The following is a 22,570-nucleotide window of genomic DNA, read 5'->3' on the forward strand; positions in this document are numbered from 1 at the left end:
GAACTGTCGGCAGCCGTATGCAATTGGGTGGTCTCGAAAATGCAAATGACTACTCCTTTGCATATTCACTTGCTGGCAGAGGCTGCTGCCCACAGAAGAAAGCAGTGTAAACATGGTTCTGCCAACAAAGGCAGCAGGTGTCGCTGGCAGAGCCATGTTACTTTGCTTTTTTTGTGAAGGCTGCAGCTTCTGCCCAGGACTGAATATGCAAATGAGCGACTATTTGCATTTTTGAAAACTCTTATTTCATACTGCTGCTGGCAGTTCAGGTCTATGTAACCATAACCATAGAGCCCATTTTGAAAAGCTAACTTAGGAGACTCAAAGAACTTGGCTTGTTTAGCCTAACCAAAGAAGGCTGAGTGGACATACGTGTACTCACTGTAAAAACTTCAGAGGAATACGTACCAGGCAGGGAGAGAAATTATTTAAGTTGGGCACCAATGGGGACACAGTTACAAATGGTACAAACTGACCATCAGCAAGTTTACACTTGAAATTAGATGAAGGTTTCTAACCATCAGAGAAGTGAAGTTCTGGAATAGCCTTCCAATGGGAGCAGTGAAGCTAAAAAACGTAAGTGGCTTCAAGACAGAGTTTGAGCAGTTTATGGAGGGAGTGGTACAGGTATGATGGGACTGCCTACAATGGCAGGTAGCCAGTCTGCTACTGCTAGCAGCGAATATCTCTAACAGCTGGTGACAAGACACTAGATGGGGAGGGCTTTGAGTTCCTAGTGAGAATTCTTTTCCAGGTGTCTGGCTGGTGGGTCTTTCGCACATGCTCAAGGTCCAGATGATCCCTATATTTGGGGTTAGGAAGGAATTTTCCTCCAAGTTAGATTGGCAGAGATTCTGGGGGTGAGGAGAGTTAGTCTTCCCCCGCAGCAAGGGGCACAGGTTGCTTGCAGTTTTAAACTAGTGTGAATGGTGGATTCTCAGTAACTTCATGTCTTTACCTCACACTTTGAGGACTTTACTAACTCAGCCAGAGATTATAGGTCTATTATAGTAGTGGATGGGCAAGGGTCTGTGGGCCTGCAATATGCAGGAATTCAGACTAGGGAATCATGATGGTCCATTCTGACCTGAAAGTCTATGAACCTGTGAGTCTCTGCTTGGAGATAATGAAGCATGGCTTGTACATTGAGGAAAAATATCTCCCCTTTTCCCACAGTTGTGGTATAAGATATCAAAGTTTGAGTGTTTCATGAGAAAGAGTCTGTTTGGAGCAAGGTATGAATGATGAAGCAGCTTTTATTGAGTTTCCAGATGTTTGGCAGAAATTTCATAATCTAGCGCTTTTAAGCAAGGTCTGCCAAAGAAAGTTAGTGTTGAGGCCTGAAATCCTTTCTCTAGCCTTCTGAATGCTTTTGAGCTGTTCTAGCCTTCTTCGCTATAGAATTGTATGATGGGACCTGTGGATTTTGTTGGTGTGGAGAAAATAAATTCTGTGTTTTGTAGATTTTTGAGAGCTTTGACTTTTCTTTGTCATGATACAGCCTCTTATTTAAAAGCATTGATAGAAAGGTATTTGGAGAAGGGAATGCATTTGTTGCAGTGCTACAGTGAAAGTTAGAAGAGCCTGTTGTCATATGATATACCCCATAAACCCAAAGAAGTTTTATTTGTCCTTAACAAAAATTGGGGTTATCTGAAATTACCAAGAAAAGTACGTTATAAAGGCTCTGAAATTGAGTAACACAAAATATTTTTTTCTGTGCATTTAGAATATCTGGTATAAGAGGGTTTGAAACAAAGAAATATGTTGGGTATTCTGAATAGAAGATTTCCACATAGTGGTTGTGGTAATAATAAATTTCTTTCAAGTCTATTCAGTTGTTATTTTAATTATTAATTTATATTTGCATTCCAGTAGCACCTAAAAGCCCCAATGAAGGCCCACTATATGTGTAATAATGGCAGTGTCTATCCTAAAGACCTTAGAAATTTAGTACATGAGGAAAGAAAGGCATGAGAAACAGCTAAGAAATGAGAGACATGAAGAAAGGACATGGTGGTGTGGAACTGACTTATTTAGTGCAGTCAGCATGAGTAACAAGAACAACCCACTGCAATTTGTTATTACTTAAGTAAAAACTACTTTCTAAAGACTATAGCCAGACCAGAACAGGCTCAATATTTAAGGCACAGAGAACCAAAAACAGTAAGCAAGGAGGACAAATCAGAAAAAGATAATCAAGGTGAGCAAATCAGAGTGTGGAGGGGTGGGGGGAAGGTCAAGAATTAGATTAAGCCAAGTATGCAGACGAGCCCCTGTAGTGACTCAGAAAGTTCCCATCCCGGTTTAAACCATGTGTTAATGTGCAGAATTTGAATATAAATGCCAGCTCGGCTGCTTCCCTTTGAAGAACGGTGCGAAAGTTCTTTTTTCAGTAACACACATACCTGTAGGTCATTAATAGAATGCCCCATTCCATTAAAATGTTGACTAACTGGTAAACACTCCAGGTCCACAAACCTGTTAGTCAACATCTTAATATCTAAGTATATTTAACATTTAATATTTAACATTTAAGTATAGGGGCTCATCTGCATACTTGGCTTAATCTAATTCTTGACCTCCCCCCCCACCCCTCCACTCTCTGATTTGGTCACCTTGATTATCTTTTTCTGATTTGTCCTCCTTGCTTACTGTTTTTGGTTCTCTGTGCCTTAAATATTGAGTCTGTTCTGGTCTGGCTATGGTCTGAAGAAGTGGGTCTGTCCCACGAAAGCTCACCTAATAAACTATTTTGCTAGTCTTTAAAGTGCTACTTGACTGCTTTTTGTTTTGATAGTGTATAGACTAGCACGGCTTCCTCTCTGTTACTACTTTCTAAAGGATTTCACTTTGCATTGCCTCCAGGCTTTTTATAGCAAGCATGTGCAAAGCTGTGGGACACGCCTTTTTGTACATACCGCATACTCTATATACATATATATGACTGTGTCTATATTGGTGAGAACTGTCAGCAAAAGATATGCAAATTGTGCAACGCATTTGCATACCTTTTGCTGATAGTTCTGTTGGGAGAGGCTTTTCCAACGTTTGACCCATCAACATGGGGTCAAATGTCAGGAAAAAACCCTGTATTGAGACATCCCTTCTTCCTCTTGGAAGGAGGTATATAGCGATGTTGACTGAGATGTCCAAGAGATCTGCAGTCTGGATGCACCCTCTGTTGACAGAACTGTCGACAGAAGCTTTCATTGTAGACATAGCCGATGGGTATACCGTGTTATCCACACAGCACATTTCTACTGCTAGTGACAGACTCCATATTTTCACAAGAACTTCTTTTGGCCTCCAACCAGTAAGGAAACACACTGCTCATGACACATTGATCTCCTTGGCACTAGAATGCACAAATTTACTTGCAAATTCATCAATATCAGAAAACATTCCACGTACATATATGTGCCTGGATTAAATATGCTGTGTGTTCTATTTGGTAGAGTTAGGGGATGAAGTTATGTTTAGCAGAGACTGCAGTGAGACTTTTCTGTTGTAAATGTTGCAGAATCAGATTCTTTCTTAATTAAGCTATTTTTACAAGCTTTCTTTTTATGTTTATACTGTTTCTGGTTGCTTAGACATAACTTGCACTGTTTTTTTATTTCCTGAGAGGATGTGACTTTTAGGGTGAATCCTCTAGTGTGACTCTAGAGTTGATCAAGTGTCCAGAGAGACAATGTCAACATATTTTGTCCACCACTGAGGATTTTTTAATTTATTCATGATCTTACTGTTTTCCTGTTTGGGCTTTGGAACACCCACCAGCTTTTTTATGCTCTTTACTGGGCAATTGTTAGATGATTTAGGTACAAAAACCAAATAAAGTTGTTCTAAGTGGTTTATTAAATCATCAAATAAGCAATCTGTTGGCTATTTTTGATGTCATTTCTAGAGGGAGATGAACTGGTAGTTCCTGAGACGTCAGATAATAGCCGCAAGCAAATGGTTCGAAACATCAACAATAAGCGTCGTTATTCATTCAGAGTACCAGAGGAGGAGAGAATGCAGCAGAGGAGGTCGGTATTCAACCTGTACTTGTCATCTGTACATGCCTGTAGGCCCTGACGGAATGTCTGTGTGATGTCAGTGTAGTATTTCATTTGTTAGAGAAAGTTGTTTTCAGACATTTGTCTTTTCACCACTATGTTTATCCTTTATGTGTAATTTGTAATTAATACTGATCTGAATATGAATATTTCACTACTTTTATTCCTTTTTAATAAAATACTTGTGTGAAACAGTTACTGTAATTTGGAATGCATGCCTCCACATACTGTACATACATATATATGTGTGTGTGTGCATATATGTATATATAAAGATCTGTAATAAACATTTTACAAAAGGAAATTACATTGCTAACTATGCATATGGATTAATTACTTTGAGACTCTGGTTCTGCTTTTTTGTTTAGGACAATACCCAGCTCATCTCAACGGTATCCCAGGGCATGTTTTGTAGAATGTATTACTTCACTAATGAGTCTTTTGGAACTGTCATAAGCATGCTGTAAATCACAGAGAAGTCACCTGCAGAGTGGTGCTTCAAGACATGCATATGAAATATAAATGTCTTTAAAGAAGTGTCGTCTAGGCAAATACTGGCAAGCCAAATAGTTCAGAAGTATTTTTAGAATTCACACCAGAGCTCCCTTTCGTGTTACTGACCGCTTCAGCCACCTGAGTTCCTTTTGTCCACAAAAGATTGCCAGCAACCATGTTAAAACGTATCTAAAGAAATAAATGGTTTTGTTGACTACCAACTTTTCCACTGGAAAATATGATTGACCTTCACTTTGTTTCCTGTTTGGCTCTGGGAAAAGAACAGCTATTGTATGGTGGTGTTAATGCCATAGTTCTTGTCTTTGCCTTTTGCAAGTTGCCTGGGGTTGTGTTGTTTAAAAATATTTTATAATGAGTTCTGAAATGAATGGATCTGTGCCATTTTGGAAGTACTCTTAAAGTAATTCTGACCATAGAATGTGAAAGGTAGTGCAGTATTCTTCTAATTTTTCTTTTATCTTCTGTCCTTCATCTCTGCCTCCATCTTTGCAGCACCAAGTCACCAATGAGCCTGCTTCTACACCTTTTCTTGAGTACTGTCTCAGCTCACACTGGTTATACAGGCTGTGACTATCAGTAACTATTTGGATTCTCATGGGTGTGAGCTGTTAGCCTGCAAAACAATATTTCTTTCTTACTGCACCTTCTCCCCTTTCCCCAGGCTGGGGGCTGGAATAGCTCAACAAGGGTTATCCTTCTGTTTAACATACCTAAATGTGGTTTATGAATTTCCATTTTAAAATAACAAATAGTGAAACTATATTTGTATGATCTTTTTCATGTCTACATGTCTTGTATATAAAATATCTAAACTAAATATTTTCTCTTACAGGGAGATGCTACGAGATCCAGAAATGAGAAATAAATTAATTTCTAATCCAACTAATTTTAACCACATAGCACACATGGGTCCAGGGGATGGAATACAGATCCTCAAAGACCTGCCTATGGTAAGCAATTTAGGAGATATGTATGAATGAATGTATCTGAAATGCATGTAAAATAAATCAAAATGTTGCTAGTGTTAAATATATATTCAAAAAGTTACCACCTTTCACACAAGCAGCAAAATAACTGGTGAAAATGGATGAGAGTCTGTGCTCTCCGAGGAAGATTTTAAAATGACATTCATAGATGGGCGCTTAAGTGTAAATGTGTGCAGTTACATACTGGAGAGGCAAATTGTTGGTAGCTCCTGAGTTTGTACCACGGACAGCTTGCCAGTCCAGACAAACGAGGCTTGGCCTAAACAAGAATACCCAAAAGCTACGAGATGCATTTTGCCTATTGTTATGCAGTTGATAAATAGATGCAGTTTAAGAACAAATTGTGATGTGATTGAAATGTCACAGCTCACTCTCTTCATTAGTGAAAGGCAACACCAGAAAGTTTTGAGGACATTAGTGCTGCGTGAGGCTCAACTCTTGGTAAAGCTAATTGTGCCTCAAGAAGCTGCTTTGTTATTGGGGCAACTTACCATGCCAGTGAGTTACATTGTAAAGTCATTGCTGTGGTAACCACTCTTGGTGAGGTGACATGGTTAAGACTGGGCTGTTGAAGGCTTGCAGGGTTGGGGAATGGGGCTGTGCCCTGTAGCTCCCCCGCTCCTTTCTCTTTTTGTGGGGCTCATGCCTGTGTGCAAGTAACTGGTGGTGAGCTGCGCCCCAGGCATGCTTCATGCTTCACTGCCTGCACCAGCCTGCGTAGCAGTGGCTCCAGCTCCTGGGTGCACCTGCTCCTTCAGTATAAATAAGGTGAGCTTGTAATAGCTATTACAACATGCACTGGGCAGAGGTGGAAATAACTAAGTGGTCATTTCTGCCTTATCTGTAAAGAAAATAATGAGCCACCACTAAATGATGCACAGTCTGGGGTTTGACCGCTCATGTAATAGTTAGTAGCTGTTCATGTGGAACACATTCTGGGGGACAACAGCAACCTCTGCTCATGGTCAGAGTTAATGGAGCTTGGACTTGGGCTCTCTGTGGAAACAAGCGTAGAAAGTTTCCTCCTTTGATGGCCGTGCAGCAGCTTTGGTACTGGTACTACAGTCTCTGAATAGCAGTGGCTCTGGGTGTCTAGTTTTTACTCATGCATGGGATACATTGCTATATGCTGAGCCCCCTGCTTGGTCTCTGTGCAGCCTGCTCCCCTCATATGGTGGAACCATCTCAGTTCCACTGTGTTTAGGGCCCAAGTTTCATCCATGCTGAACCTCCCGTTTTCCACTGTCTCTAACTAGGCTGCTTGCCTGCTACATCGCTGAAACAGTGTGAAAACTGTGGTTTATTTATTTTAAATAATTGATTTTTGCATTATGTAAAACAAGATAAAAGTGTAATAAACATACACACAGGCACTTTTATTTAGGGAACGCACTCACCAAAGTTAATGGGTTTTTCTGGTCTGCGGCATGAATAAGCATTTGTTTATGTAAGTTGTAGGCATCTGTCCCACGTGCAAGGCGTATGTGGTCTAAATGATCATCACCCTTAACTAAAGGGTGTGGGGCAGAAGACAGCAGATATTGCTTGCAACTGAATAATGGTCCTTGAGAAGAGGCAGAGATTTATTGCACTGCTTAGGGTTTGACCTCTGAATGTTTGTTTTGCCTCAATTTTGCAGCTGATGGTACTTTTACATTGCCCATTACTAAACAGGTCTGCCTATTGTATATTAGCTACTTCAGTGGTACTCGTCATCAAGGTTGAGGAAAGTACATGTGCAGAAAATGAACTCAGACTGTAGTGGAGCACTCTGGGAATCCTGGTACTGACAATGTTTATACTGAGAATAGGTAATAAACAACCAAAAATCAATTGAGAACAGGCCAAGTCGTGAAGTGCCTGAGGCAGATGTGAGGGACCTTGGCAAACTGCCAGTATTTGTCTCACTACTGAAGCACTGCTGGAGAAGGAGGGGCTGGTTTTCCATTCCAATTTCAGTTATTTTAAAAGAAGGTAATTTTTGAGGTGAAGGATTTAGGGTTTCTACTTCCAGCTGGACCTTCCAAAGATCCATGATTTTTCTAGAGGAAGGACTGCTCACTTCTGGAGGTGAGTCAAGAAACACTACTATTGCATTCTTTCCCATTGAGAGTGACTATGGGAATCAGTAGTTGCAAAGACTATTGAACCAGTGCCACTCTAGAAGCAAAATCTGAAATGAGTGGAAGCGTGATGTGTCCCTGAGCTAGTTTATCAACGTAATTTAATCTAGTGTTAACAGTTGGGAAGTATCGTTATTTTTGCTTGATGTTCCTAGGTCTAAAAGAACCTAAAAGTGGGATGCTCCATCTGCTGCCCACAGACCCCCTGCCTGCCTCCCTCCCCCACCTGCCTCTTGCGCCAGACCCTGTACTTCCCACACCTCCCCCTCCTCTGCAGCACTTTTGAAGGAGCGCGAATCAGGCAAGTTGCACGCTCTGAAAATGCTGGGAGGGAGGAGGAGGAGAAGGTAAGTGCAGGGCTCTGGTGCCACAGTGTGCGAGAGGCACATGGGGGAGAGGGCAGATGGGGGGGCACAGGTGGAATCCCAGTGGGCTGCAGGTGAGGAAGGGCAACTTGTGGCCCACACACCATTCGTGGTTCTCCCTTCATCCTTTTAGTTCTAAATTAACAGGCTTTATTTTAAATAAATTGTCACATTTAGAGGTAGGATTTGATTTCTGATTCTTACTGGTGAATATGAAATTTTTGCAAAAATGTGTGACTTTCACTTTGGACTTAGAACAGATTAAAGGCATTAAATTTATATGCAGCATAGGACATCTTCACTCCTGTAATTTAATACTGAAGTTAGCCAAAAGAACTCACTGCTATAGGTTGGCATATGGACCTCAATGTTGGGATAAATTACTGAGGTTATACTGGATTTGACAGTAGTGCCTGCAGAGCTACATAACTTAAGATAAAAATGTCAAAAGTTATGTCAATTACCATGTTGTTCACCTGGATCAGGAAGACAGTTCCCCCTAAGAAATGCTATTGGACTACATGAGTTCTATTTACACCTTCCTCTTGAGACAGTAGGCTGGGCTAGGCAAATCTTTGTTCATCTATTTTGTTCACACTGAAGTAAAAAGGAAAAGGGGATATCTGTACTTAGAGCAGTATAAACCTAGACAGTAATTTGCTGCACTCCTTGTGCATAACTTCAGGCTGTGTATCTGGATAGGATTTTTCTGCAGGCAGATGTTTCCCCTGCTGCACTGATGTCCAAATGCCATATTTCTAGCATCGTCATCTGGTACTGTGCAACTGAAGGTGATGTTGCAAACCCAGTATGACATATGACCACTCAAGAATCAGTTGGGAAGATAAAATGGGCTGAGAGTGGGCAAGCCATTAGTTAAACACAAAATACTTCTTAAGAACTAGAGTATAACGTACAAAAACAAAGAGAAATGTGAAGAAATTAGAGAATTAGTCTGACACATCTCCATGCTTTTCCTGTCTGATAGCTCCTCTTTGAAGAAAAGAAAAATGCCTTTGAAATCATTTCACAAGCTCAGAGAGCGTTAATAAAATTTAAATAGAGACGTGTTTGCCGAGTGCATAATTTGGGTTTAGGATTTTTAATTTATGTTGCACCGATTGCATTTTCTACCATAAAAAATAAAATTTTCACAAAAATTATTTCCAAGAAATATGGAAAAAATGAAACTTTTTTTGAATGTGTCTTTAAAGCAGAACTAGACTCGAAAAAGCGAAGTACTTTTTACATTTCATAATTTGTTCCACTAGGTGGCACAGACTGTGTAGGTTAATCATTTCACAACTAAAAACTGCATTTTTCAGACTTATCAGTTCTAATTTAGCTTTTTATTTGAGAAAATCCAAAGAATTGCATGTATACAGTGTTATATTTCAAGTAAAAATGTGTCCTTTAAATGTTCAATGCAAAAATTATAAAAAAAAAAAAAGACAGAATGGCTCCATTTTCCACCCTGATTCATGTGAGTGAATCCTTACTTGGATGACCCATCCCCACCATGATCTGCAAGCATGGATCCGCACATCCTAAATGAGGTTTCAGTGAAGTCAATAGGATTCTGTACAAGCAGAAGGGTCCTTGCCAGTAGATCTTGATGCAGGACAGATATCATAGGATTGGATGAGAGAGGAGGTTGATTGTGAGATATGGAGACTTTTAGACTAAGACTCTGAGTCTGCTATTTGTATCTCCTTGAAGAGGACAGTAATGTAAGCATAACTGTTGTTTTACATCTCTTTGGTGACCCTTGAGTTTCTAGTTCCGTACAACAAATACATCCACCATCCCAGTTGACATTAACTGAAATTCTGAGGGGAAGGGACAAAGACCAAACAAACCATGGAGTCTGAACTCCTAGAGGAGATTCTCCAGGTCAAAGTTGAGGTACATTGGCAAGGCAACGTGTGAGGAAAGCTTGTACTGTCTAACCCAGGCTGTGGGCATGTTTTCATGAGTGCTAAAATGCACTTTTAAAAAATTGAGGGGAGGGAGAGAATTTTATGAGTTAATCCATCTTCTTAGTGCGTTACTTGTGCGTGCCCCTTGGAAATTTCTGATTAGGGACTGTTTTTAAATTTAGCTTGTACAGCATTGGTTTAAAATCAAATTAAAATTTTGAGATTTTTTGTATTAAAAGTTATAAAATAATAATTAGTAAAATGGAGAGTTTTTAGCTCTTGCGAACAATGTTCCCGCTAATGTTTTCCATCCATGTGTGGAATAAATGTTATGTGCACTGAGACATGCAAATGTACACCACCAGTTACCTAGCTGTGGGCACTGAGCTGAGCAGCACTGGACTCTCTCCCGAGCAGCTGCACAAGCACACAGCTTACAGGGAACATTCTCCAAAAGCAATGCCAGCACATGGACGTGGCAATGCACAGCATGCATTTTTGTATGTGAAAAGAGTAGTAGCCTGTGCATGTAACAGCATGCTCGTAAAGGTGTAATTGCTTTGTGTGCACGGTTTCCAGGTTTGTGGGTGCTAATATGTACTTTCTGAGCATAGTTCAAACACCTGTTTTTGAGAAGTTGCCTGATTAAGGAGTAAATCAAACTGTTGGATGTGAATGGAGCACATTGCTGCCTTTTAACACAATCCTAGGTCCTGCTCCCTGTGAATTTACCTAAGCATCTGCATACAGCATTCTTGACCTCGGTAGGTATAGCTCTACACTGTGGCAGGGAGCAAGTCTCCCACCATGGCTTGACAGACTCCTGTTAGCTGGGTTGCCCAGCAAGCTAAAATTAGCAGTGTGGATATTCTGGCTTGAGCAGAAGTATGGATTCTCTGACCTATCTGATTCTCCAGGCTTCAGAGCCTGAGCTCCAGGCTGAGCCAGAACATCCACCCTCCTGATTTTATTCAGCTGCTGTAGCTGGGAAGCTTATCGCCAGCTGTAGTTTAGATGTACCCCGTGGGGCTCAGGCAGGCTCTGTTTGCACAGAGCTTGGTGTACGATTGAGGCCATAATGGTGAAAATTCAAAAGGTAACCAGAACTGTGAAGTTTTTAACACTTACACTTCCATTGTATTGTAATGGTAAGTTTGAGTCTCTTTGCAGTAAGTTGGTTCACTTTCTTCAATAAAAAATTTTATCTGCCATAATTAACAGGGAGGTAATTATATATAAATTGATGTACTAGTTAAGGATCACTGTCTTGATGTGTGTAATTTAGAATCATTCCTGTTACTATCTCCAGACTTACTTATTTACACTTTTTCCCCCTAGCAGCCTGTCACCAATTAAAAATATGCAAGCTTGTGTCTTGGCAGTTCAGTACATTTTCTGGCCTCCCTTCTGTCCTCTTGACTTTTGAAGCCACTTCATGATGGATGCTCCCCTGTAGTGAAGATCTGAATTCTGGAATTATACTTACTGCAGCATATACCACCTACCTGTGCCCATCGGATATGCAGGACTGATTTTACATTCATATTCTGCATGCCTGATATTTTCCATACAGGATTATTCTTGACACCCAGTATACTTGAACTTGAATTCATCATACTTAAATCTGATTTCATGATGCATAAGCTATTATATTTCAGTAACCAACCAGATTTACTCAAACAGGTAGAATTCTTCTTCGAGTGGTCCCCATGGGTGCACCACAATAGATGTCGGGCTCACCCAGCGCCGCAGATCGGAATTCTTCTAGCAGTTTCTATTGGATCGCGCATGCGCCAACGCGCACCACTCCCTTGCACGCCCCTGGCCATGTGCGCGATCCGGTCCCCGCCAGTTCCTTCTCAACTGCCATTGGCTGCAGATGGAGTCCGCTCAGGCTAAAGCCAGAGTCAGATAAGATAGTTGTTTTTATGTGTAGTTTGTTTGTTTTGTCACTACTTAAAAAAAGAAGAGAGAAAGAGAATATCAGCTAGCAGAAAGAAGAGGAACGAAGGAGAGAGGGGTGGACAAGAAGGCTAATTAAGCCGTCCGCTGCCCCGCAGGCCGGTGATTGTTGTTTGGGGTAAAAAGGCACTGATTACGGGCTAAGTACCCTATTAACAGTAAAGACTCACCACGATGGCCTCCTTGGGGTTTCAGAAGTGTGAGTCATGCCGCAAAGCTATGTTGGCCTCCGATGGGCATAGTGAATGCATTCGCTGCCTGGGGGAATCACACGTTACCCAGAAGTGTTCTCACTGTGCTAAGCTCATAGCCAGGGCCAGGAAAGACAGAGAGATGAGCCTCAAAATGCTCTTGTTTGATAAGGCTCTCCAGCCAGAACCGCCGGAGAAGCCTCACGCAGAAGGGTGCTCTGGGTTGCATAAGAGGAAGGCAGCCTCTTTGACCCCCTCGGTGCAGAAGAGGAGGAAACTCTCCCCGGCTCGATCCTTGCCAGCGGGCCCAGCAGGCAGGACGAGCGGAACGCAGAGTCCCCAGCCGCGAGCTCATGAAAGCGGCAGCGCAGCAGAGGCGGAGCCTCCGATTACACAACAGACAGCACGCAAGGCGCCACGAGTGCCAGCGAGGCAAGCGCCGGAATCGGCGGTGCCGACGCAGGCAGCACCGGCCCCCGCGGCACCGACGGTGCAGGGGCACCTGGCACGGAGCCTACCGGTGCCGGAGGAGCTACCCGCACGGCACCGCAGCTGACTGTGCCGAGCGCAGCGCCGACAATGGGGCCGAGATCCCCGGCACGGGAAGGGGCAGTGCCCACCCCGCAGGGGAGGGGCAAGGCAAAAGCAAAAGGTCGGCACCGCAGTCCATCTCCAGACAGGGCTGTGCTGCCCTTATCACCTAGCCCTCCCCCCCGAGATACACATGCCATACTGGCGGGCTGTGACTCCACCGGCTTATCTAGGACCTCCCTCTCCATTCCTCCAACCAATTTCGCCGTGGCTTGGGCCACCTTCACCATTTCTGGGCACGGATCCCCTTGAGTACTATCACAAACCAGCTTCACCACTATCTATGTCATCGCGGAGGTCCCGCTCTCCCAGACATCATGGGTACACTCTCCGATCATGGTCCAGGTCTCCATCACCGGGCCCTTGCCCATGCTGCTATGGTCGTCCTCATCATGCTGAACACAGACACTGCAGGTCTAGATCCAGGGGCAGGTCCTCCCCTGCTTCTCAATACCCCCGTGTACACCCTTGCTCTGGGACGGTAACACAGTTGTCTCAGGGGGAGTTAGGTCCAGAATCCCGGGACCTTCCTTCACAATCCTCCAGGGAGCAAGTATATCATCAACCGTGGGAACCAGAGGATTTGAGGGAGGTTTACCCCAGTGGTTCCTCCTCATCCTCCCCAGATGAGGCCATAGCCCCCGGGGATGTCTCCCCCCGCCGGATGACCTTAAACAATTCCAGGAACTGTTCAAAAGAGTAGCTTTCACGCAGGACATTCAAATAGCAGAGGTGCAGGAGAAGCATCATAAACTCCTGAAAAATTTGAGACCCCCCGGCTTCATCCAAAATCGCTATCCCGCTGGACGAAGCCATTATGGAGTCAGCCACTAACATATGGCAGACCCCGGCCTCTATTCCACCTACAAACAAGAGAGCAGATAAGAAGTACTTCGTCCCAGCCCAGGGCATGGAGTTCCTCTTTAGTCACCCACAACCAAATTCTTTGGTGGTCGAATCGTCCCAGCAGAGGTCGAAGGCGTCTCAGTACAAATCGGGGGGATCGGATAAAGATGCTAAGAAGCTAGAGCTGTTTGGCAGGAAGGTATATTCCTCCTCTACCCTATTATTGAGAGTGGCAAATTACGTGGCGCACACATCAAACCACAACTTTGACAATTACTCCAGACTTACTCCCCTCATGGAAGCCGGTGTTAAAGGCAATTGTTCAAGAGGGCTATGCAGCGTCGCGGACGGGAGTCCAGATTGCCCTGGACGTGGCAGACACAGCAGCACGTTCAACAGCTACAGCAGTGGTCATGCGTAGGGAATCCCGGCTCCAGACATCTGGTATCCCCAGGGACCTGCAGGCGAAGATCGTGGATCTTCCCTTTGATAAACAAAAGCTGTTTGCAGACTCAACCGATTCGGTCCTCCACTCCAGCAAGGACTCGAGGGCCACACTTAGAACCTTGGGCATTTATACTCCCCCATACAAGAAGAAGAAATTTTATCCTCAGCAAAGACACTACGCTTACCAACCACAGCGTGCTCAATATCAGCGAGGCGACGACCAAGGGCGCCATCAACAGCAGCAGCAGTACAGAACTCCCGGGCGCCATCAACAGCAGCAGCAGTACAGAACTCCCAGGCGACATTCTCAACAAAGCCGTACACCCTCAGGGCAGGCCCAAAGACAACAAGTTTGATGGGTATGTCGGGGGCTGCACTATCAACACCATCGCTCAATGCCACTCTCATCTCATGTTCCATCATCGCCTCAAACCGTTCCACTCCCAATGGCAAAAGATCACCACGGACAGATGGGTGCTAGAGATTATAACCACGGGTTACACGATCCCCTTCCAGTCACTTCCACCGACGAAGCCTCCCGCCAGGCCTCATCTCAGAGACGCTGCCGATGAGGTGAGGCTCAAGCAGGAGGTGGATCACCTTATGTTCATAGGGGCGGTGGAAAGAGTGCCAGAGCAATTCCAGGGGAAAGGTTTTTATTCACGCTACTTCCTAACAGAGAAGAAAACAGGAGGCTGGAGGCCAATCTTGGATCTACAGGGCCTCAACCGTTACTTGCACAAGCAACGCTTTCGGATGATCACAGTTGCCTCCATACTTACGGCACTGGACGATGGAGACTGGTTTGCAGCCCTCGACTTACAAGATGCTTACTTTCATATAATAATCCACCCAGCACACAGACGCTTCCTCCGCTTCACGGTCGGCAGGGAACATTTCCAGTACAGAGTTCTTCCGTTCGGCCTATCCTCGGCTCCCAGAGTTTTTACCAAAACCCTGGCAGTGGTATCAGCCTACCTGCACAGACAGGGGGTGTTTATTTTCCCATATCTGGACAACTGCCTGCTGAAAGGGGCCTCAAAGGCAGAGGTCTTACGCATGATATGCGTCACCGCGGACATGTTTACTTCGCTGGGCCTAGTTATCAACCTCGCAAAGTCAAAGACCGAACCCACACAAGATATAGAGTTCATAGGGGCACGCATAAACTCTATCACAGCAAGAGTATACCTTCCTGACGCCCACTTCCACGCCATCAGCTCACTGGTGCAAGTCATGACGTACAGCCCCACGGTGCCGGTCCTGACGTGCCTACAGCTGTTGGGCCACATGGCGGCAGCGACGTTTGTGGTACACAATGCCAGGTTACACATGCGAAGCCTGCAGCATTGGCTGGCGAGTGTTTACAAACCGGCATCCCATACTGTCCACAAGGTAGTGTCGCCCACGACAGAGGTGCGCCGATCCCTAGCGTGGTGGGAAAATCCCAAGAATCTGCTGGTGGGGGTGCCTTTTCACCAACCACAAATTTCTATTTTTCTTACTACCGACGCCTCCCACATAGGATGGGGAGCGCACATTGGCAGCAAGGTGACACAAGGGCTATGGTCCCCTGCGGAACAGACACTGCACATAAACATACTGGAGCTCAGAGCAGTGTTCAACGCGTGCAGACATTTTCAAGATTACCTGCATGGCAAAGTAGTTGGGATCAATACCGACAATACCTCCACTATGTTCTACATCAATCGACAAGGAGGGGCAAGATCCCGTGAGCTATGTGCGGAAGCAGTCCGATTGTGGAACTGGTGCATTGCCAACAACATAACGTTGAAAGCCTTGTAGTTGCCGGGCGCTCACAACGTGAAGGCAGATCAGCTGAGCAGGCGCTTCGCACTCACGCACAAATGGCAGATCCGCTCCGACCTGCTACGACACATATTTCGTACATGGGGGTTTCCCCAAGTCGATTTGTTTGCCACCCAGTACAACAAGAAGTGTCCCCAGTACTGCTCCAGAGCAGGAATAGGGTAGGGGTCCCTGGGGGACGCATTCATGATTTCATGGAAGGGCCCTCTACTTTACGCGTTTCCCCCCACAACGCTTATCCACAAGGTTCTGCAGAAAGCCAGAAGGGAGAGAGCTCGCATGATACTCATAGTCCCAACTTGGGACCGGCAACAATGGTTTCCCTTGCTTCTGCGCATGTCGGATCGCCCACCATTTCCCCTACCGGTGGCGCCGGACTTACTCACGCAGGCTCAGGGGTCCATAGTGCACCCGCACCCTCAGGGTCTGCATCTACAACCATGGTTAATCCATGGCTCGGCGCCTTAGAGAGCACATGTACGGAGGGAGTACAACAAGTCCTGGAGTGTAGTCGAAGGACCTCCACCAGGAGGACTTATGAACAGAAATGGACTCGATTTACAGCCTGGTGTTCCGCCAAGCAGTTAGCTCCCCTTGACGTTCCTATAACCGTAATACTATTGGATACCTATTGGACCTCAAACGAGACGGGCTTTCTCTGTCCTCGCTAAAGGTCCACCACGCTGCTATATCAGCTTTTCGGCATACAGAGGAAGGGCCCACTGTATTCGCCCTGCCTATCGTCACAAGGTTCTTGAAGGGGCTGGTAAACCTGTACCCTCCTCGAAAACCGCTTCCACCGTCGTGGAGTTTGGACTTGGTGCTCAGCACGCTATTGGGACCACCCTTCGAACCATTAGCCACGGTACCCATCCGACTCCTTACGATGAAAACAACCTTCCTCCTTGCGATTACGTCAGCCTGCAGGATGAGCAAGCTCGCAGCAGTGATGGCAACGCCACCCTGCACAGTATTCTCAAAGGGGGCGGTAACCTTACGGTTACACCCAGCCTTCGTTCCAAAAGTTTCTTCGGAGTTCCATCTTAACAAACCAATAGTTTTACCCTCGTTTTACCCGAAGCCTCACAGCTCCAGCAAGGAGGCGCGCCTACATCTCCTTGACATGAGAAGGGTGTTGGCCTTCTATATAGACAGAACTAAGTCCTTCCGGAAAACGGACAGGCTTCTAGTGTCTCTCGCTCCCAGGTCAAAAGGGGAAGGCCTCTCTTCACAGAGAATTTCAAAGCACATCGTGTCCTGTATAAAAATGTGCTATGAGCTTCGAAAGACTCCTTTGCTGGCCCCGCCTAGGGCTCACTCCACCAGGGTGGTGGCGGCGTCAACAGCCTTCTTCAAGGGCATCGCGTTAAAAGACATATGTAGAGCAGTGACCTGGTCATCCTACGACACCTTCGCCAAGCATTACGCCCTACATCGGGTATTCGAGGAGGATACCCGTCTGTTGACAGCAGTCCTCTCAGGGGCAAGCTGCACATGAATCGATTACCCGCCTCCTTACTTGGGTTACTGCTGGGTAGTCACCTATTGTGGAGCACCCACGGGGACCACTCAAAGAAGAAAGAGAAGTTACTCACCTGTGGTAACGATGGTTCTTCGAGATGTGTCCCCGTGGGTGCTCCACCACCCGCCCATCCTCCCCGCTTCGGAATCTCTGTCTGATGTTTTTCAGGAGCATCCGAGGCAGCTGGTCAAGGAACTGGCGGGGACCGGATCGCGCACATGGCCGGGGGCGCGCAAGGGAGCGGCACGCGTCGGCGCATGCGCGATCCAATAGAAACTGCTAGAAGAATTCTGATCTGCGGCGCCAGGCGAGCTTGACACCTATTGTGGAGCACCCGCGGGGACACATCTCGAAGAACCATCGTTACTACAGGTGAGTAACTTCTCTTTTTACATGCAGAGGTATTTCAGAGTAATTACTACTTTTAGCATTATATGAAGCCAGTGGCAACCCTGCATCTGAGGGCATAATATGATCCCTGGAGGAAGGATTGGTTTCCAGAAGTGCTGTCATCTCCTGGCACTTACATATTAATGAATGCTAGCTAAACATTTTTATGAGCTGCTGTGGACATGCCGTCTGCTTCCAAGCATGTAATAGTAGGACATTTTTCCCCTCCTTGTTGGCTTTTAAAAACGTATGTAATTTTGCAGCAAGCACGCTGTTTTGTACAGATGGCTCAGAAATCTCTGCTTTCCACTTGGGACTATTATAAAAAAAGTGGCCTCCCTTACATGGATGATTGTACTAGAGTCTGCTAATGGTATTAACAGCAATTAGTATATATTATACACCAAATACAGTAAATCAATAATTGATGCTTTTATTGATATGTAATGCTTCGTAACATAAATATGTAAAAAGCAAATTGTTGGGATCTTACCAGCTCAGTCTGAGGGCACAGTAGAGAGCATTATTGTTTGATACTAGAAATAATCTATACTGGGATATTACTTAATTTTTTCCTGAACTGCCAGAAATTCCTTATGTAAAATGTAGTGCCTTAGTTTAGCAAACAAGTCACCTGATTGATTTGCAGCTCTCTTGTAGCAGATTTTAGTCTTTGAGTTCTAACATTGCTCAGATTCATTTTTTCAAAAGTTGGTTAGATCAGCTGGACAAGAGAGGGATAAAGGGGTGGAGACTAAGAAAAACTGGTCTAGTTTGCTACTGGCTGTTCCAATCCAAAGCAGATTGACTTCCTGAATGTGCACTTATGGAATGATTCTGTAGATGGAGGGAAAATGAGACTTAAAAATATTCAGATAAGCCTTCTGCCTTCAGAGTACAAAAGTACCTGTTAGCACATTCCTTGGAGGCTAGTTAAAAGGTGTTTTTTGTCTAATTTGCAGATTTAATTCACTTTTTACATTTGTTTGTATTTTTTATTTTGAGCGCACAGCACCTAACAATGTTCACTTGACCTACAAAACCATGTTTATTTCTGAATATTCTTCTGCCTTATACACTGAAGCTATGTCTAGACTGCAGCCTTCTGTCAACAAAACTACTGTCGACACAGCGCACATCCAGACTGCAGATCTCTTGGAAGAGATCTTCCCATCAGGAGCATTGTGTCAACACCCCTGTTCACCTCGTTCCATGAGGAAGAAGGGATATCTTGACAGAAGGGGTTTTTCCAACATTTTGCCGCGTATGGACATGCCAAATATGGAAAAGCCTCTCCCAACAGACCTGTCAGCAAAAAAGGTGCAAACTGCAGGGCAGAATTTGCGTCTCTTTTGCCGACAGTTCCCCACAGTCTAGACACAGCCTAAGTGTGTAATGCATGACTGCACAGAGAGACATGATGTCTCATAGATCTTATTTGGGTCTTTACTGATGCATAAGCTATGCCCTGTCCTACACAGGGTAAATTTCACCGCCTTCCTGCCCCCCCACTAACCTGAAACTAATCAGTTCATGTTTCCTTGCTCACCTCCATTCCTGCCCTGCTGATGCATTTCGTTTCCTGAAACTACAAAAAATATGTTGATTGGTATTTTTAAATGAAATCCTCAAGAGGTCTTGATGTTTTCTCACTGTCATACTCCCAAATTTTCCCTCCTTTACCATCTGACATTTATTCACCTTCCCTCGCCTGTGTTATGTCTAACTTAGATTGTAAGCTCCTCAAGGCAGGGATGTGATGTTTTTCCTTTGTCTGTAAAGCACTTTGCACTTCTGTGGTGCTGTTTGAAGTATTATATAATAATAAATACAAGAATCCATTCACAGTGAGTTAAAAGTTTTATTTGTTTTAAGTTTATGGCAGTAGCAAGGATGACAGAGAGTTATGATTCACAATGTAAAGAAATCAATAAAGGGCTTGAAAAGGTAAGGTAAGGATCTACCTATTTGCTTGCAAGTAGGATACTTAGGCCATGTCTACACTTATCAGGGATCAGTGCTGCTGTGACTGATGTAGAGGCAGTCAGTTTGGTGGGTCTAGTGAAGACCTACTAAATCAACCATATTCTCTTGGTACTCCACTGGAATGAGAGACGTAAGGTAAGTCAGTGGGAGTCTCTTGCTGATTCAGCATGTTAGACACTGCAGTAAATCAACCTAACCCATGTCAACTCCAGTTGCGTTATTTGTGTAGCTGGAGTTGCATAACTTAGGTGGACTTCTCGAGTACTGTAGACAAGACCTTACAGTAAATTTGGTCCTGTCTTTCAAATTATGCATATCCCTGCATAGTGTTTGCAAGTAATTTCACCTCCAGCATAAGCAATCAAACCATCCTTCATTAACTTTTTCTCTGTTGTCTTTGATAGCCATATTTTCCTTATCCATCCCCTCATCACCACTTCAGTCTGATCTCCTCTCCGAGCAACTTCAAGCACGTCTATCACATGACTATTAATTCAGCTAAAAACGTCCTCTTTTATGATTCCATAAATCCTGCATACTCCCCATCTCTGCGCCCTGTCCCTGGCACACCAGCCTTTATGACTCTGAGGGTACGAACAGCTGAGTTGCGTGTTTGCTGTACTAACACTGTGTGGTTTTCCTTTTGCCTGGTTAATAACAAGGGAAAAACAAAAGTTTGTGAATGGTTTCTTTCACCTCTTAACCCCTTTTCCAGCTGTTTTGTGTTCATGCCATTCTGATAATTTCTACTGCTGGTGAAATATCAAGAAACAATTTTTCACAGCTTAAAATATTAGTGAGCAAAACTATTGGACTAAAACTTTTTTCCTATGAAAATATCTTAAATTATTAAAAAGGGTGTGAAATATGAAATTATGGAGCTTTATATTCTAAAGAGTTCATCCTCTAGCTGTCAGAAATGAAAAATAGTATGTATACTTGATAGGTTGGTCTGGAAAAGAACACAGGATATACATCTGTTAAGCCAAATTTTTCATCAGTTTATTAAAAATATGGTCCTTTACAGATGTTAAAAGAAAGACACTTGTTTTGTGCCCTGAAGAGTTTACAGCCTAAATTAGACAAACCTAGAACAAGATGATAGAGACAGTGAGATAATAAAGGAAAAAAACAAAAACAGTGTCAGCTTCATTATGGAGAGAGAAAATCCTACATCTGCTCTATTTAAGTGGAGACGGAGATAAGACAAAAGGCAATGAATAGAGTCTTTGAGGCCTGTCAGAGTCACTTTGCACTTGCATAACACCTATCACTGTGAAGCCTGGGATCTATCACAGGGGATCCTGGGCTCTAGACTAATATAAATAATTAATAATAATAAAATGGCCTTAAACATACACTGCAAAACATGTTATTATTGTGCACCATGTTCTGGCCTATCATTCTGCCATACACTGCCCTGCCCCAGTGCAGATTATCTCCCGTAGGACCAAAAATAATCTGTAAGGGAGATTGTACGTATTCAGTGAAAAGGCACCGGGTGAGTAACTGGCACTGAAATCATTGAGGGGTGCTTGATTGGGTTCTTGATGAAAAATGCTTGGTAAAAAATGCTGCATTTTTTAATGAGCGCCCTCGGTACTAACATTGCTTTTACACTGTAATCAGTGATATCACACTAGTGTAAAAGTGAAGTGACACAAATGACTGAGTAGCCCTATGTGTGGGGCTCAGCTCCCACTCCGTGGTGCATAAGACATTTGGCTTGCATGAAAGACTACCTTTTGTCTGCTTTGCTGTGGCTTGAGGAGAGAAGCCGGACAGTGTGAACTAGGGAGTGTTTGGGGTTTTCCCACCATTGCTGCTTAGATACCACAGCAGTCGGCATGATACAAGAACCCCCATAGGATGGAATCAACAATATGAGTTCATATGGGATCTTGCACACTGTTTAGTGATTTGTTTTATGACCAAAGTAACCATTCAGAGTGAAAGAGAGTAAATTAAAGTTTGTTCAGTGATGGGTAAATATAAACCCCTGTAAGATACTGCTTAGAAAATACAATGGAAAGCTCCTGTAGAGGCACTGCAAGGCCCACATGCAGTAGATCTGGTGTAGCTGCATTTTAGAAAGAAGTGGATTAAGGAACATTGCATGAAGGTACAGGGTGAACCTCTCTAATTCGGAACTGTCTTGTCCAGCAACATCCATAATCCGGCATGATTTTGGTTAGCCAGATGACCACTTATTCTGGGTGTGGCCAAATTTCCTGTGGTCCCATAATGTTTGTCTACAGCCACGAGTCCTGGCTCCCAGTGTCCTGTGCTGTTCTTTAGCTCCAAGTTACCCCTAAATGTCGTCTAAGAGCCCAATAAAGTGGTGTTGGCAATGCTGCTAGACAATGTGACCTCCCAAGGTCAGGCAAATTCTCTCATCCAGCACCGGTCAGGTCCTGAGGGTGCCAGATTAGAGATGTTCAACTTGTACCATTTGGGGTAGATGTGGGGAAGAGGCAACATGGTAGAGAAGCAGGAGCAAAGCCAGTAAATCCACCATTACACAGATCAATCAACCTTTGTATCTGTGCAGAGCAGCAGCCTTGCTGGGATGTGTTTCATTCTCTTACTGAAATCATGCTCTGCATTCGGATGCACTGAACTAAACTGGGGCTTTCACTTTTTATCACAACAGTTAATGTCAGACTACCCGGCCAGGTCTTCACTGCAGTCACTTCCTCTCTTTTGGAGCAGGGATGTGGGGTTCAGTGCTAGTGATAGACTGTTACGTACTAGGGTTTGAAAGGGTTTATGTTTGTTTAATGCTCTCTGGGTTATTTTTTTCGTAATGACTTTTAAATTGCTCCTCTTTGT

The 22,570-nt window shown here is 44.1% G+C and overlaps 1 protein-coding gene across 7 annotated transcripts in view; it reads left to right on the forward strand.

The window, feature by feature from the left end:
- CDC42BPA (CDC42 binding protein kinase alpha) overlaps positions 1-22,570 on the forward strand; it is a 312,667-nt gene that overhangs the window by 280,016 nt on the left and 10,081 nt on the right. For 4 of the 7 annotated variants that reach the window (XM_074989868.1, XM_074989861.1, XM_074989862.1 and 1 more), the window contains 3 exons: positions 3,911-4,034; positions 5,413-5,530; positions 20,143-20,328. In XM_074989868.1, coding sequence (XP_074845969.1) covers positions 3,911-4,034; positions 5,413-5,530; positions 20,143-20,328 — 428 coding nt within the window. The remainder of the gene's footprint in view (positions 1-3,910; positions 4,035-5,412; positions 5,531-20,142; positions 20,329-22,570) is intronic. The other 3 variants (XM_074989866.1, XM_074989865.1, XM_074989863.1) reach the window with 1 other exon arrangement.

This window comes from Carettochelys insculpta, chromosome 3 (genome assembly GCF_033958435.1).
Source record: "Carettochelys insculpta isolate YL-2023 chromosome 3, ASM3395843v1, whole genome shotgun sequence".
In the NCBI taxonomy this organism is placed as follows: Eukaryota; Metazoa; Chordata; order Testudines; family Carettochelyidae; genus Carettochelys; species Carettochelys insculpta.